Source organism: Humulus lupulus, chromosome 5 (genome assembly GCF_963169125.1).
Source record: "Humulus lupulus chromosome 5, drHumLupu1.1, whole genome shotgun sequence".
Taxonomy (NCBI): domain Eukaryota; kingdom Viridiplantae; phylum Streptophyta; class Magnoliopsida; order Rosales; family Cannabaceae; genus Humulus; species Humulus lupulus.
The window spans coordinates 139,908,178-139,924,012 of NC_084797.1; the positions used below are offsets into that span (position 1 = coordinate 139,908,178).

The window sequence follows — 15,835 nt, forward strand, 5'->3', positions numbered from 1 at the left end:
TATAAAATGTTAGACAAGTTGTCGAAATTCATGGCTAATTGTCAAAAATGTATAATGAGTTAAGATCCAATTCGACATGATAAAGTGTTGTTTTAATACTATAAACACAATCATCATAATAGTACCTCAATAGATTATATACCACTAAATCCTTGATCATCATAGTAGTTTGATTGAAATATGTACCACTCAATCTATAATCATCAGAATCTCATAAAGATTAAGTTTTGTTTAACTTTATAAAATGTTAGACAAGTTGTCGAAATTCATGGCTAATTGTCAAAAATGTATAATGAATTAAGATCCAATTCGACATGATAAAGTGTTGTTTTAATACTATAAACACAATCATCATAATAGTACCTCAATAGATTATCTACCACTAAATCCTTGATCATCATAGTAGTTTGATTGAAATATGTACCACTCAATCTGTAATCATCATAATCTCATAAAGATTAAGTTTTGTTTAACTTTATAAAATGTTAGACAAGTTGTCAAAATTCATGGCTAATTGTCAAAAATGTAGAATGAATTAAGATCCAATTCGACATGATAAAGTGTTGTTCTAATACTATAAACACAATCATCATAATAGTACCTCAATAGATTATCTACCACTAAATCCTTGATCATCATAGTAGTTTGATTGAAATATGTTCTTTTATTGTGTTATTGGAGCCTCTTAAGACATTTCAAACATTTTAGACAAGCAATCGAAATTTTAGACAAGCTGTCGAAATCTTTAGACAGGCAGTCGAAATTTTAGACAAGCTGTCGAAAGCTTTAGACAAGTAGTCGAAATTTTAGACAAGCTGTCGAAAGCTTTAGACAGGTAGTCGAAATTTTAGACAAGTTTTCGAAATTTTTAGACAAGCAGTCGAATTTTCAGACTAGCTGTCGAAAGTTTTAGACAAGTTGTCGAAGTTTTAGACAGGCAGTCGAAATTTTAGACTAGCCGTTGAAAACTTTAGACAGGTAGTCGAAATTTTAGACTAGCTGTCGAAATTTTTAGACAAGCAGTCGAATTTTCAGACTAGCTGTCGAAAGTTTTAGACAGCAGTCGAAATTTTAGACAAGCTATCGAAAGTTTTAGATAGGCTGTTGAAATATAACACAAAGAAGTCTGAAACAGAAACATCCAACACAAGTAGTCTATAACAATTTGTGGTATACCAGAACTGTTTTATACATAAACAAAATACCATTCCATTGCCTTTGCTAATAAATATCCAATACAAGTCATACTATAAGAGTTTGATACATAAACAAAATACAATTCCAGATTTTACTTTACTATGGATCCCAATCTCTATTATAAACAAAATATAATCCTTCAAGGCCGCAAGAAATTTTTTTTCCTTAGTACTGGCTGTGTATCAAACCTGAAACTCAGGAACAGGTCACTTGAGTTCCTCAAAAGTGTATATCCTCCAAAATGCAAAAGAGTAAGAATCTGCATCACAAGAATACAAATAAATGATAAACAAAGAGAACTTGGTAATACTCTATATAATCAGTAAAAGAAAACATCAATTAAAAATCAAATACATAAACATATATATATATAGAGAGAGTAACAAAGAGATAATCAGTAAAACAAAACATCAATTAAAAAACAAATACATAAACACATATATATATATATATATATATAGAGAGTAACAGAGAGATAATAAGTAAAACAAAACATCAATTAAAAAACAAATACATAAACACACACGCACATATATATATATAGAGAGAGAGTAACATAGAGATAACAAACAAATACATAAACACACACATATATATATAGAGAGAGTAACAGAGATAAAACAAAACATCAATCAACAAACAAATACATAAACACATATATATAACAGTAAAACAAAACATCAATTAACAAACAAATACATAAACATATATATATATATATATAGAGAGAGAGAGAGAGCAACAGAGAGACGGGAGGGAGGGAGGGAGAAGATAACAAACAAATACATAAACACACACATATATATAGAGAGAGACTAACAGAGATAAAACAAAACATCAATTAACAAACAAATACATAAACACATATATATCAGTAAAACAAAACATCAATTAACAAACAAATACATAAACACACATATATATATAGAGAGAGAGAGCAACAGAGAGACGGGAGGGAGGGAGGGAGAAGGAGATGAGGAAGGGTGGCTTGCCGTGAGTGAGGAGAGGGAGGGATGGGTTGCTCGGGTCGCATACCTGCGTCTCCGTGAGTGACGGCGCCGTGAGCCATCCGTGAAGGAGAAGATCTTCGTGAGTGCCGGCACCGTGCGTGAAGGAGAGGAACAGAAGAGAGTTTTAGGATTTAGGGATTTGTGGATTTTAGGGATTTTTAATGTTTTAGATTTTATTTTATTTTATTTCTGTCAAATAAATGAAAGGGTAAATGGGTAAAATTATACCCACTCATTTAAAAAAGAGGCCATTTACTTAAAATGTTTTGAAAGTAGGTTATTGTGCAAAATGCACTATAAAGGTGGTCTATTTCCACCAATTTCTCTTTAAAATTTGATATTTTCTAATTATATTTGTAAAATATAATATTATTCTAAATATATTTTTCATAATTTTCCATTTGTATAAAGTGAGTAAAAAAAAAATTAGAAAATTTACACATTTATATCTATACTAGATACAAGGAATACACGTTTGCTTAGTTTTATTTATAGAATTTATTTATTAAATTTGTATAATTGTTATACCTCTTCTCTATAATAAGTGTGTAAATAACGAAATTTTTTAGTTTTAAGAGTTGTTTATTTTTTTAATGTTAACTTTAACGAAATATTCTTATATTTAATCGTAGTTTGTAAATAATTAAAAAAATTAAAAAATGATATTTTTGAGATATTTTATAATGATAATTATTTAAAAATAATAAATAATTAAAAAAAATTAAAATATAATATTTTTGAGATATTTTACAATGATAATTATTTAAAAATAATAAATGATTTTTTGAGATATTTTACCATGATAATTATTTAAAAATAATAAAATCATATACTTTATAAATTAAATAAAATTTAATTAAACTTAAACTCACTTATTAGAATAATATCATATTAAACATATAATATAATCTACTGTGAATTAATAACAAATTGCTTTTTTAAAAAAACTAGCAAGAATCTTAAATTTAAAATTCACGTATAATATTTAATATTACATTAAACATATAATATATAATCTCTTGTTGTCCCTCCCAAATTCAAAAATTAGAATAAATATAAACTTAAACGAAAATAAATATATTATTGAATTAAAATAGGATATTTATTTGAAATTTATGACATTAATATAAATTTAATAAAAATAATTAATAAATTCTATAAATAAAACTAAGCAAGCATGCATATTGCATGTTGCTTGTATCTAGTAAATAAACGATCTCTCTATATCCTATCTGTTGTGGCAACAATTTATCTTTCTATATTTGGAGGTATAATCCAACGGTAGATGATCCTTTGTCACAATTCCGGTGATAAAGTTTGCCTTTGATTCGTCGGGGTTACCTGCAAGAAAGACACTCCGATGTTTAAGTCAGTAAAAAATTCGATCCCCTTACTCTTCTATGAATCTTATATTTATAGGATAAAATATGTAAAGTGGTTAGTTAGTTCAAGCAAACCCTAGAACGGTGGGAAAAACAATCGAATTTCCCTCCAAAAAATACTGATTTTGAACTTCGCGTTTAGAGGTTAGAGGTGCGGACTGCCTCTGACCCGTGGCTTCTGCCTTCGGAGCTTCCACATATCAAAACAATATGTTTTAAACGTTCGGTAAATGAGGAAAGGATTTTTGGGCCGAACATTTTGGGCCCAATAGATGCCCCCTGGCCCAAGCTTCGAATGGACGAGGCATGCTAATCTACTCGAATCTTGGGCCGACTCTTCAATGCCAAAAATTTCGCCTAAAGCCGTCATTCTCCGCAGATCGGGGCGATTCGTAGGTACATGATCATTTGATCTACTGACAAGCTACACTTAATGTAAACACAATTACCGAGTGAAACGTTTGGTTCAGAATTTTACCTCTCATTTAAATAGTTTTATTTCAAAATAATTTTCATTCAAATTTTCAAACTTTATTCTAAACCTTTCAGAAAAAAGCTCTGAGGAAAAAACCCTAAAGATACCCACTCGTTCAATCCCACAACGATCATCCCAACCTGCGCAATCATGTCTTCTCGTTCATCTCCCGAACCTTTGGATCGTGAAGGATACAAGAATGCGTATGAACGCATACGCAAATCGTTCAATATTCCTGACAATATCACGGTGAGGATGCTTTCGGATGCTGAGCTTTGGGAATGGCGATTCAAGGACGTAGTCAAGCCCACTGAAATCGTCATGAGTCTGAGACATATCGAATGGCTCTGCTTCCTTCTTCCTGCTCTGCTGGTTCAAGTAATTTCAAACTCTGGAGCTCACATTTCCCAATTTCTCCCAAATGCTATTCAATCAATAGTCGGTGCTCAGATGATAGGGAGTCTCAGGAATGTCGACATTCAGTCAGATGACATTTACGCATGCTTTACCAAGTTGACAAACAAGGCGATAGAGGGAAAACCCTGGAAAACCTTCTATCTCTCTCCCAAAAAGGATCGGACAATTTTTACCGATTTTGATAGTTCCCATCGAAATTGGGATAAATACTTCTTTGCTGTTGGAGGAGCATGGTATCCTGAATTCCCGCCTCAAGAAATTTTTCCTTTGGCTAGGGTGTTTATAAAAGGCGAGTTACATTTTTCATTTTGTTCCTTATTGCTTTTAATGTGAATTAATCATATCTGGATGATTATCTGTTAGTCTAACTCTGTGTATTACTGTTTTTCTTCCTTGTATCAGATTTCTTGGCCTCAGGTTAACATGAGTCCTGAACGGCAGAGCATGCTGACAGAGAAGGGGCTTCTGCATGAGTCTAAGGAGAATGCCATTAGTATCAGGGGTGTGCTGAACCCCTACTGTATGCAAATTATGACTCGGCTTTGCTTTGTGGATCGAATCGATCCTGGCGCCATGCGAGTTAGATTGCAGAAGGGTGACATGACCCTTGGAAAAATTACAGCAATATGTGTGAAGCAGTTGGGAACTTTTATGAAGAAATCTCCTCCTACTTCTTCAACTCTGTCATTGTCGAAGACCGAGTGTGAAAGGGAATGTTCTGAGACCTACACCGCATGTGCCAAACGTCAAGGGGTCCCAGAAGGTAAAAAGAAAGAGGGTTATGGTCTAGCTTCTGCTGCAGAATCATCCCCTGATAAGTCCGGCTTATCACGCAGATCTTCCCGTATTCAAGGGCGATCGTCCATGCCTTCTGGCGCTCTCCAAATTCAACCTCTTCAACAAGTGCCTCTGCCTACGGACGCCTTAGGAAAAAGAAAGGAGCGTGAGGAATCCTCTGGTGAAGATTCGGAAATTGGGAAGTGTATTTCGTCCAAGCTTCGGATCCCAAAAGGTTCTGTCTCCACTGCTCAAGGATCTCCCCTTGCAATCCCCAAACTTACTCCGGGAAAGTTACCAATAGGCCAGGCTCTAACGTTGTGCAAGAAGCCACGAGGGTATGTCCACACTGGATCTTTACCTGGGGCGTCCTCTACCTCACATGTAATTGGGTTTTCCTTGGAGGCAGGCTCAAAAGGGGCGGCTCATGCTGCGGGTGTTTCTTCTTCACCGGCTAAATCATCAGAAGCGGCGACTGGAGATGGTGTGCAAGGTGGCCTACCAGTCGAGGCAAAGTCTCCTGGCGTCTGTATGAAGTCGTCAGAGGCATTACCCTCTGCTTCTGCTTTGGCTGGAGGTTCTGACGCTAGCCGTAAGCATGGCTTAGAGGGGAGACGCCCTTCTTCTGCCTCTCGTAAGAACAGGCTTCTGGAGGATGCTTTTGGAGGGGGTTTTGAGTCTATGAACACCCCTCCCCAGCCGGTTGAGCCAAGTATGACCGCAGTTTCTGAAACTGCCCCTAGATGTCAAGATTCAGGGGCTGCCAAAATAACAGGTGTTGATACTCTCAATGTTGACGTTTCCTTATTGCCACATGTTGCTTCTGAGTCTCATCCAGGAGATGTCATCGTTGTATCTCCGAAGGGTACTAGTACTTTTGAGTCTCCTATTGCTTTCTTGGAGCAGCTAACGTCTTCCGCCGTGTAGATGCCGGTGTACCTTCCAAGCGATTTGGGTGAAGATGATAGCTTACTTGTACGCCCTTCCAAGACATATTCTTCTAGAGTGGGAACAATTGCGTTGGTGCCTGACAGTGTTATGGTGTCGACGTTAGCAGAAGGTGGGAAGCCGGCTGCCCCCGTTGCTTCTGCTGCTGCATTAGCAAGGGAGAAGCAAATGACAGAGCAGGAGTAGTGTCGGAATATGTTCCTTCTGCGTCTACGGAAGTGATGGAGGAGATGCTACGCATAAGCAGACCCCATCTTCCTACAGAAGCAATTGGATCGTTGAGTGGGCAAGGTGATTTGCTGCATCAAGTATCAGACCACATTTGGATGGTAATTTGGTTAAAAATTAAGACTTTTTTTTTATTATCTTGTGATATGTGTGTAATGTTATTTTTGATGAGCGTAATTGGCGTGTCACAGAGTTATGTATGTGCTTCTGCTGCAAGGCGAGAATATGCGGCGGTTGTACAGAATGGCTCTAAACTGGTGGAGCAGACGGTGAAGTTAGAAGAGGAGCGGGCGGGGAGAATGATGGCTGAAGCAAATCGAGATGTGCTTGTGGAAGCCATCAAAAAGTTAGAGGCAGAGCTGGCAGAGGCTAAAAAGAAGGTGGCCACCACAGAGGAGAAGCTGGTAGGCACTGTCGGACTCGAAGTAGAGCGAGACAAACTGAAAGCTGACTTGGTGGATATGACCAATAAGTGGATGGAGAGAAATCAAGTCTGCGTACAGCATGAAGCCCACATGGAGAAGCTTAGCAGTATGATAAACGACCTTGATGAGGATATAGTGTCGTTGCAGACGGATAAAGAGATCCTAGAAAAAGAGAAGAAAGAACTACAACGGAAGTCAGAGGAGCTTGAGGCTAACACGGCGGATGCCAAGAAGCAGAAGCTGGAGACTGAACTTCATCTAGGGAAGAAGTTGAAGGAAGCAGAAGCGGCGGTCATCGAAGCCAAGAAGCAGTTGGAGGAGATGGCTGAGGTATGTGGTTTTTCCGTAGTTATTAATGTATTGGAAAGTTAGTGGGTCCATAAGGCACGTGTGTTGATTTCATAATGTTTTTACTTTTGCAGAGGGCAGAAGAGGCGGCGATTGAAGCCACAAGGCAGCGCATCCGAGATCGTGAGATCACCGAACGCAAATTTGTGAGGGTGGCTGAGGTAGATACTGCGAAATACCTTGATCTGGCACTACGCAATAAGAAGCAGACCCCAGAGGAGAAATGGGCAAAACTCGAGATGTATTGTAAAAACGTCGATGTGAAAATAGGAGAGTATAATGTTGACGAGTATTTGAATGAACTCGGGGATCTGCAGATTTCCTATCCGGCGTGTCATCTTGAGAAGTTGAAGTTGAGGGGCGACGCGCTGGGATCGATGTATAATGCCAACGGGGAAGCTGTGGAAGATGGTGTTGTCGATGAGGCTTCTGAACAGAAGGCAATAGAATCCGTGCCAGTTGTAGAGGCCAAGCCAGATGGTGAAAGAGGTGTCGTAGAATGAATGACACACTATCTTTTTTGTTAAATTTTATTATGTTTTGCTTTGTATTAATTCTTGTATATGCATTCTTTGGTCTTTTTGGCCGTTAGTATGTAGACAATTGTAATAGAGCAAATTATCAATACAAGTTGAGCTTTGTTTCATGTTGGTTGTCTGGTGTGTTATTGGATGTGTTCTTTTCCGTTTGGAACTTAATTGAAGGCATGACGACAGGTGAGAGTCAGATGGTTTATTCGGATCAGAAGCTTCATAGACCCTTTAGGCCATTGCGTGCGAGATACAGTGAAAGATCATACAGATGGTGGGAGAGAATGCCCAGTTAAGTGTTGTGTGAACGATTTGTCTTAGTGTTTTGGTGATGGGTTGGAGCTGACAACATTGTTGTTGCAGGTTAGCATCGTGAGTGGATGAAGGTTCCCTTTTTTAGGCGAATCTTTGATAACCCACAGTGGATTTACTCAACGTGGGCGATGGAGGAACTAATTAGAAGTGGCATTCCGTACTACATATCGCGTGAACGCTATGGGTTAGGCCATCCGAAGCTAGAGAGTGCGATGGCAGAGTACATGCGTCATATTGAATGGGACTAAACATGGCCAAGAGAATATTTGTATATAGAGAATAAATCAATTATGGAATAAGAAACTAATATTGTCGTTAATGTAACATAATTTATAAATAACAACTTCTGATTTATAGCCATTTTTGATTACACGTGGCCTTCTGATTGTGTGAACTACAAATCTTTCATTTTTTGTGTATTAAAAAAGGAATTGAGAAAATATGTGTGCCCGTGCTTAACATCTGCCAAATTGGGTTATAGTGTTAAGAGTATTGTACTTCTGCGATGTCGTCACTATTGTTAAGTGGTAAAATTTTTTACGCTTGGGGAGTTGTGTAGATGCCTGATTGGAGCGGGTTCGGCCTCTAGGGTGTATGAAAGAGTGTGGCTGATGCTCTCCCGTATGGCCAGAGGGGTTAAGGTGATTCAGGCCGAACGCGGGGAAAAAAGCGTAGAGTTGGGCGTCGAGGCAGAGGCAAAGTGGTTAAGATCGCGAGGCAGATATATTTCCAATGCACCCATACCGTGTGGTATGTGTGACGACTTGTTTGGGCTGTCTTTGTATTCTGACAGAGGCACCCATTGTGTAGGATATGGGTGCGACTGCGGGAAAAGTTCCTCCCAGCCTTGGATTGCCAAACCAGTTAGTGTGTACTGGTGATGAATCCGAAGTGTGACAGCTGATGGTTCTGCTGTGATAGTCAGGGCGGAGTAAACAGCAGGAGGTGCTCCTCTTATTCGGGTAAGAGGGTAGGGTATGTAGTGCACCCTCGTTGGACGGCCAGATCGGCATAGTCAGGGCAGATTAGACTGCGAAATGGCTGACCGTAGCTCCCTGTAAGCTTAGTCAAGTTAGATTAGAATGCGGCACAATATCAATTGAAATGGCAGAGGTAGCAGGATTGTGTACGCAAATTGTGTGTAGTGGCCTTGCTGTCCTGATCCCTTGAGGTTCTACCTTGTGCCAATGTGTGGGGTGAGATGCAGCACCTCACCGTGCATTATTTTTCGTTTGTTGGAAAGCTTATTTTTTGTTGTGAGTGTGGGAAACGTTTGTATTGAGACCAAAGGCATATGGTGTATTGTTATGGGAGGCTGATAACTGCAAGCATTCAGATAGTTACTTATTTATAGCCATTGTGGTAGGTGGTTTTTGAGTGCACGTGAATAATGTTGTTGTTTTTTTTTTTAATAAGGGTAGGTGGGGATATATTTGATAGGACCTTTCGAGTGAAGTGCTAGTTGTCACGTGTTTGGCTTAGTGTGATGTCATGGAAAATAATGCCAAGAAATTGAATGTACAAAAGAAATTTAAAATAATGTGAAAAAAGGGAAAGTTGTTGTATTACTTTTGAATTGCACAGTACAACTATTAATAATAATATTGTTTCAAAGACATTGAATTCCAAGTACGGGGTACGATCTTCCCACTACGTACATTCTTTAGGGTGTAAGACCCTCTGCCTAGTACTTTTATGATTTCAAAAGGCCCTTCCCAATTAGGTTCTAGCTTCTTCTTATTGCCGGTGACCTTGCGCAGAATCCAATCACCTTCCCGAAATGTGCGTGAGTGGACTCTTTTGTTGTAGTAGCGTTCTGCAGCCTTTTGATAATTTTCTAGTTGTAATTGTGCTACCGTACGTACTTCTTCCAGAAGGTCTAGGTTGTGCAGTAGTTGAATGTTGTTTGTTGTTTGATTAGATACGATCTCTGTTCGAAGTGTAGGCAGGCCCATTTCTGTCGGGATGATAGCCTCCGTTCCATATACCATGGCGTAGGGAGATTCACTCATAGAGGATATTTTTGTTGTCCTATATGCCCATAACACTTTTGGTAGTTCTTCTGCCCATGCTCCTTTTTTATCTTCTAGGTTCTTCTTAATGTTGGCAAAAATAACTTTGTTGGAAGCTTCTGCTTAACCGTTGCCTTGTGGGTAAGTGACAGAGGCAAAGCTCAACTTGATCTTGTATGTGTCACATAGTTCTTGTACTTTCTCATTTTGGAACGGGGTTCCATTGTCCACGACTATCTCCCACGGTATCCCAAATTGACATATGATATGTTTCCAAATGAAGGTCATAGTGTCTGTTTTGCTGACTGTGACGTATGCTTCTGCCACAACCCATTTTGTGAAGTAATCAGTGGCTACTAGAGCATACCGTCTTCCTCCAGCAGCCTTAGGTAGTTCGCCCACCACATCCATACCCCATTTTGCGAAAGGCCAAGGTGCAACGATTGAGTGTAAAGTTTGAGTAGGTTGATGGATGGTGGGTGCAAATCGTTGGCACTTGTCACATTTTTTGGCATAGTCACGTGCTTCTGTCATCATTTATGGCCAGTAATACCCTGCTGTAAGTGCCTTGTGTGCCAGACTCCGTCCCCCTGTGTGATTTCCGCATGTCCCCTCATGTATCTCTTCTAGTAGTTTTTTAGCTTCTGATGGATGCAAACACCATAGGTAAGGGCCGTTGAAGGACTTGCGGTATAGCGTTCCATGGATTATGGAATAACGTTGTGCCCGAAGGCGCAGAAGCTTTGCGTCGTTTGGATGAGGTGGGAGTTCAGAGGTGGACAAGTATCGAATGATTGGGTCCATCCAGCACTCAGGTTCTAATGAGGTTGAGTAGACTTCCATATCTTTGCTTGATCGGCTTATAGATATGGAGGATTGGCGTGTGCAACCTCCTGCAGAGACTAATTTGGCAAGGGCATCGACCTTCTGATTTTGTTCCCTCGGTACTTGTATGAGTTCGAACTGGTGAAAATGTGATCGCAAGTCAGTTACCTTCTGTAGAAGGCTAGCCAGATGGGGTGTTTTAGTATCGAAATTCCCAGCCACTTGTTCTATCATAAGCTGTGAGTCTCCTCTTACATTCAGACGCTGGATACCCATGTCTCGTGCTAGTTCTAAACCATAGATCAGAGCCTCATATTCCGCTTCATTATTCGTTGTGGACTGTTCTAAACGAATGACCTCCTCGATTTTGAGGCCTGAGGGAGCCTCTAATACGATGCCAATACTAGCTCCTTGGGAATTGGATGCCCCATCAGTAAGCATCGTCCACACCCATTGATCTTCTAATTCTAACAATTCTGGCAGGGTGCTTAGGGTGAATGATTGAATTTTGACCAGAAAGTCAGCAAGTACTTGTCCTTTTTTTGCTTTTCGTGGCGAGAACTGGATATCATAAGTCCCTAGCTCAATTGCCCATTTAGATAACCTTCCAGAGAGATCGGGTTTACTCAATACTTGCTTTAGTGGATAGTCCGTATATACAATGATGGTGTGGCTTTCAAAATATTGTCGTAACTTCTTCTTTGCTGTGATGAGTGCGAGTGCCAATTTTTCCATCATAATGTAACGAGTTTCAGTGTCCAGGAGCATCTTGCTGTAGTAAAACACTGGCCTCTGATGATTAGCTTCTTCTCGGAAGAGAACGGAACTCACAGCGAATTGTGAGACAGACAGATACAAGAATAGATCTTGATTAGCTATGGGGGAGCTCAATATAGGAGGGGAGCTCAAATAAGCTTTCAATTCTTCCAATGCTTTTCTTTATTTTGGTCCCCAGGTGGTGTTGGTGGATTTCTTTATGCATTGCAAGAAAGGCTGGCAACGGTCGGACATGCGTGATATGAACCGACTTAATGCTACTCTTTGCCCGTCAGAGCCTGTATGTCTCGGATGGTTCGGGGTTCTTTGACTTCTGAGAGGGACGCAATCTATGTTGGGTTTGCCTCGATGCCCCTCTGACTGATGACGTATCCTAAGAACTGTCCAGAGGACACCCCAAAGACGCATTTAGAGGGGTTCAATTTCATTTTATAAGTGTCGAGAATGTCGAAGCACTCGGTCAAATCGTCTATATGCGAAGAGCTTTGTTTAGATTTGATGACCATATCGTCGATATAGACCTCCATGTTTCTCCCAAGCAATGAGGAAAATAGCTTGTGCATCATCCTCTGGTACGTTGCACCTGCATTCTTTAGAACGAATGGCATAACTTTGTAGCAATATAAACCACCTTCTATTATGAAAGCCGTGTGAATCCGATCTTCTGATTTCATTGGGATCTGATTGTATCCAGAGTAAGCGTCGAGGAAGCTCATTCTTTCATACCCTGCCGTGGCGTCTATCATCTGATCGATTTTTGGTAGAGGATAACTATCCTTGGGACATGCTTTGTTTAAGTTTGTGTAGTCTATGCATACTCTCTTTTTTCCGTTCTTCGTTGGGACCACGACGGGGTTGGCAAGCCAACTGGGATATAGGCATTCTTCGATTGCCCCTGTGCTCAGGAGGCGTTGCACCTCCTCCTGTATGACTTGATTCACTTTAGGAGCGAACCTCCTCTGCTTCTGCTTGACGGGTGGGAAGCTGTTGGAAATATTTAGGTTGTGATTCATGATGGAGGGGTCTATTCCGGGTATGTCGTGCGGAGACTAGGCGAAAGTTCCCATTCTAGCTTTGAGAAATTGTACTAGGGTCTGTCTTTCGTTTTCAGAGAGCTTGGTACTTACCAGCACTATCTTAGATGGGTCAGTGCCGTCTAGACATACTTGTTCTAGGGTATCGAGTGTAACTAGGGGTTTTTCTTGGTCTTCTTCTAGATCGATCCCTTTGAGGCAACGGGCGCTACACCGTCGACATCAGGGAAGTTGTTATGGGAGGAAGTGCCAGAACTATTTATTTCTTTCAAGGTAAGGAAACACTTTTTGGCCTACTTCTGGCATCCCTTGATGTCGACGGTGTAGCGCCCGTTGGGTGATAGACATCGCATCATCTGATGCAAAGTTGAGACTACCCCCTGCATCATGTGGATCCAATTTCTCCCCATGATGGCATTGTAGCTTGTGGTGGAATCTATAATGAGAAAGTCTACTGGCAGGGTGCGCTCCGCGGCCACCACAGGCAATCGTACGACGCCTTTCAGATATACTCTTTGGCTGTTGAATCCCAAAATGGGTGTGGTAGAGGGTCGGATCTGATTCTCCTCTAGCCCCATTTTCTGGAAGGCTTCCCAGAAGAGGATGTCGACCCCACTGCCCCCGTCGACTAGAACTCTGCCCAGCTGGCAATGGTCGACCTGTAGTGAAATGACGAGTGGATCGTCATGGGGTAGGTGCATGCCTTTCAGGTCATCATCGGTAAAGGCGATTGCAGAGGCTGGATAACTTCTGTCCTCTGAAGTGACAAGATTGACCGTGTGGCCTAATGATTTGTATCACTTCACCCGTTCCTCCATCCTCTTATGGATTTTGGTGATATGCTCTTGGTTCTCAGTGAGTTCCACGATCCCGTGTATCATAGGGACTTGCTTAAGAGGCTCCTGAGTGCTATCAGAGGCTGTGTGCACGGGATCTGACGCTTGTGGTGCTGGGGCAGAAGCAGGATTGTGCCACGAGGTGCCGGGTCTGCCTGCCTCCTTGATGTATTGGGTAAGCCTCCCACTTCTCATGAGGGCTTGGATCTGATTGTTCAGGTTATGGCATTCAGCGATCGTATGACTGTGATCTTTATGGAAGAGGCAGTACCTGCTTTTATCCCTCCTGTCAGAAGGAGTGGTAATCTTATAGGGCTCACGCCAGATAGGTCTTTCTTTATTTTCTTCATAAATGACTTCTTGTGGGACGGTGTATTCGAAGGAAGGGTATCGTGGTGACTGTTGGTCATGTCTTGGCCTCTTCCCTTCCTTCGCGTGACCTGTTTGGTTCGGTTTCCTCTTGTCATCTCTAGCAAGTGGCGGAGGGTTATTTGTTGGTGGAGCAGAGATGAGCGCAGACTTCTTCTCTGCACGCTCTCAAAATTCCAAGACCCTGAAGACGCCCTCGGCTCGGGTCTGCACCTCTGCCATGTCGCAGGGTGGTGTCATGGTGAGATTTTCATGTAAAAGAGACCCCACCTGCAAGCTTTTGACGAAGAGATTAGCTGCAGTAATTGGATCGATTTCGTGGATTTGATGCACGAGGTCAATGAAACACTGTAAATAAGCTTTCGGATGTTCATTTTCCCCTTGCTCAATCCGATAGAGTTCAGCCATTGTTCTTGGTGCCTCATGGTTCGCACTATATTGTTGTAAAAAGGTCCGTCGGAGGTCACTAAAACTGTTGAGGGATCTGGGCTTTAACTGTCGGAACCACAACAAAGCTGGCCCAGAGAAAGTCGTTGAAAAGACCTTGCATTGAATGGCTTCATTGTTAGCTTCTAATGCCATTTTCTGCTGAAATTGGAATAAATGGTTTAGCGGATCTCCCTTTCCATTAAACGCAGGCAGGGAAGGGATGATGAAGTCCCGGGGCTTAGGCTCATTCTGAATCCACTCTGAGAAAGGAGATTTCTCAGTGGTTCTTGACACTAGATCCAAATGCTCGGTGGTGTAAACGGATTGCCTGTCTGAGAACTTCTGCATCATTTCTCTCATCATATCCTCTTTCCAACTGTCTAAGAATCGGATCGAGGGAACACAGTCTTCAGAGGGTGAATCGTGCGTGGCTTGACGTGTGGTTTGTTGAGGCCGGATTTCGGCTGTTGGCTGAGCGGACCGGATGGGTTCTGCTTCCGTCCGCATATGTGTGTCACAGAGTGGGGCTCGTCGTTCTTTGGCCCCGGAGGGTGGCAGGAGACCTTGGGATCCTTTGCTACCGAGGTTCGTGTTTTGCTGAGGGGAATTGATGTTGTCGATTGGAACTTCGTGTCTACCAGAGTCGAGATTGTCGTTGGCTTGGGTGCTGCGTGTGGTGTCAGCGGATCTGTGCATCTCAGCAATCTCAACTTCGAGCCTAGGCTGAGCTTCAGTCAATGTTTTGATTGCTTCGTCGGACCGCTGCTGGCTCGCTTCCAGCAGGCGACACATCTTGTCGATCTGGTCGCCCACGTCCGCTGGAGGGACGCTCTGTGCGACTGGACCCGACACTCCGTTGCCTTTTGGTGGCATGGCTCCAAGGTTTTAGAGGATCTTGGATGTAAAAAGAGGGTTCTTGATTTCTTGATTCGACGATGTGGCTAAGGTCAAAATGTTTTTCGTTTCCCACAGACGACGCCAATTATTGTGGCAATAATGTGTCTTCTATATCTGGAGGTATAATCCAACGGTAGATGATGCTTTGTCACAATTCCGGTGATAAAGTTTGCCTTTTATTCGTCGGGGTTTCCTGCAAGAAAGACACTCCGATGCTTAAGTCAGTAAAAAATTCGATCCCCTTACTCTTCTATGAATCTTATATTTATAGGACAAAATATGTAAAGCGGTTAGTTAGTTCAAGCAAACCCTGGAATGGTGGGAAAAACAACCGAATTTCCCTCCAAAAAATACTGATTTTGAACTTCGCGTTCAGAGGTCAGAGGCGCGGACTGCCTCTGACCCGTGGCTTCTACCTTCGGAGCTTCTGCAGATCAAAACAATACGTTTTAAACGTTCAGTAAATGAGGAAAGGATTCTTGGGCCGAACATTTTGGGCCCAACACTATCTATCTATATATATATATAAAGGAGAGCACCAAGTAGATGATGTGACATTCTAAAAACTCTTCAAACCACTCTATCTATTTTCTCATTTAATCTA

At 41.3% G+C, this 15,835-nt stretch overlaps 2 protein-coding genes and 1 long non-coding RNA gene across 3 annotated transcripts; 1 reads left to right on the forward strand and 2 right to left on the reverse strand.

Moving 5' to 3' along the window:
• Positions 1-1,140: 1,140 nt before the first annotated feature.
• On the reverse strand, positions 1,141-2,529 carry LOC133780638 (uncharacterized). The gene is made up of 2 exons (XR_009869466.1): positions 2,233-2,529; positions 1,141-1,456 (listed from the first exon to the last, which is right to left on the reverse strand). It is a non-coding gene; the product is annotated as an uncharacterized LOC133780638 (long non-coding RNA).
• Positions 2,530-7,076: 4,547 nt separating this feature from the next.
• LOC133780639 (uncharacterized) lies at positions 7,077-8,040 on the forward strand. The gene is made up of 2 exons (XM_062220254.1): positions 7,077-7,696; positions 7,924-8,040. Exons 1-2 carry the CDS (start codon positions 7,264-7,266, stop codon positions 8,031-8,033), a joined length of 543 nt encoding a protein of 180 aa, XP_062076238.1. The 5' UTR covers positions 7,077-7,263; the 3' UTR covers positions 8,034-8,040.
• A 6,033-nt stretch (positions 8,041-14,073) lies between these two features.
• On the reverse strand, positions 14,074-15,126 carry LOC133779531 (uncharacterized). The gene has a single exon (XM_062219485.1). It carries the CDS (start codon positions 15,124-15,126, stop codon positions 14,074-14,076), a length of 1,053 nt encoding a protein of 350 aa, XP_062075469.1.
• Positions 15,127-15,835: the final 709 nt, after the last annotated feature.

Bases quoted from the DNA above. Each gene is read 5' to 3' on its own strand.
- LOC133780639 (XM_062220254.1), top strand. From the start codon at position 7,264: ATGTTTTTACTTTTGCAGAGGGCAGAAGAGGCGGCGATTGAAGCCACA. The intron at 7,697-7,923 runs GTGTCGTAGAAT...GCATGACGACAG, and splicing joins CAAGCCAGATGGTGAAAGAG to GTGAGAGTCAGATGGTTTAT.
- LOC133779531 (XM_062219485.1), bottom strand. From the start codon at position 15,126: ATGTGTCGCCTGCTGGAAGCGAGCCAGCAGCGGTCCGACGAAGCAATC.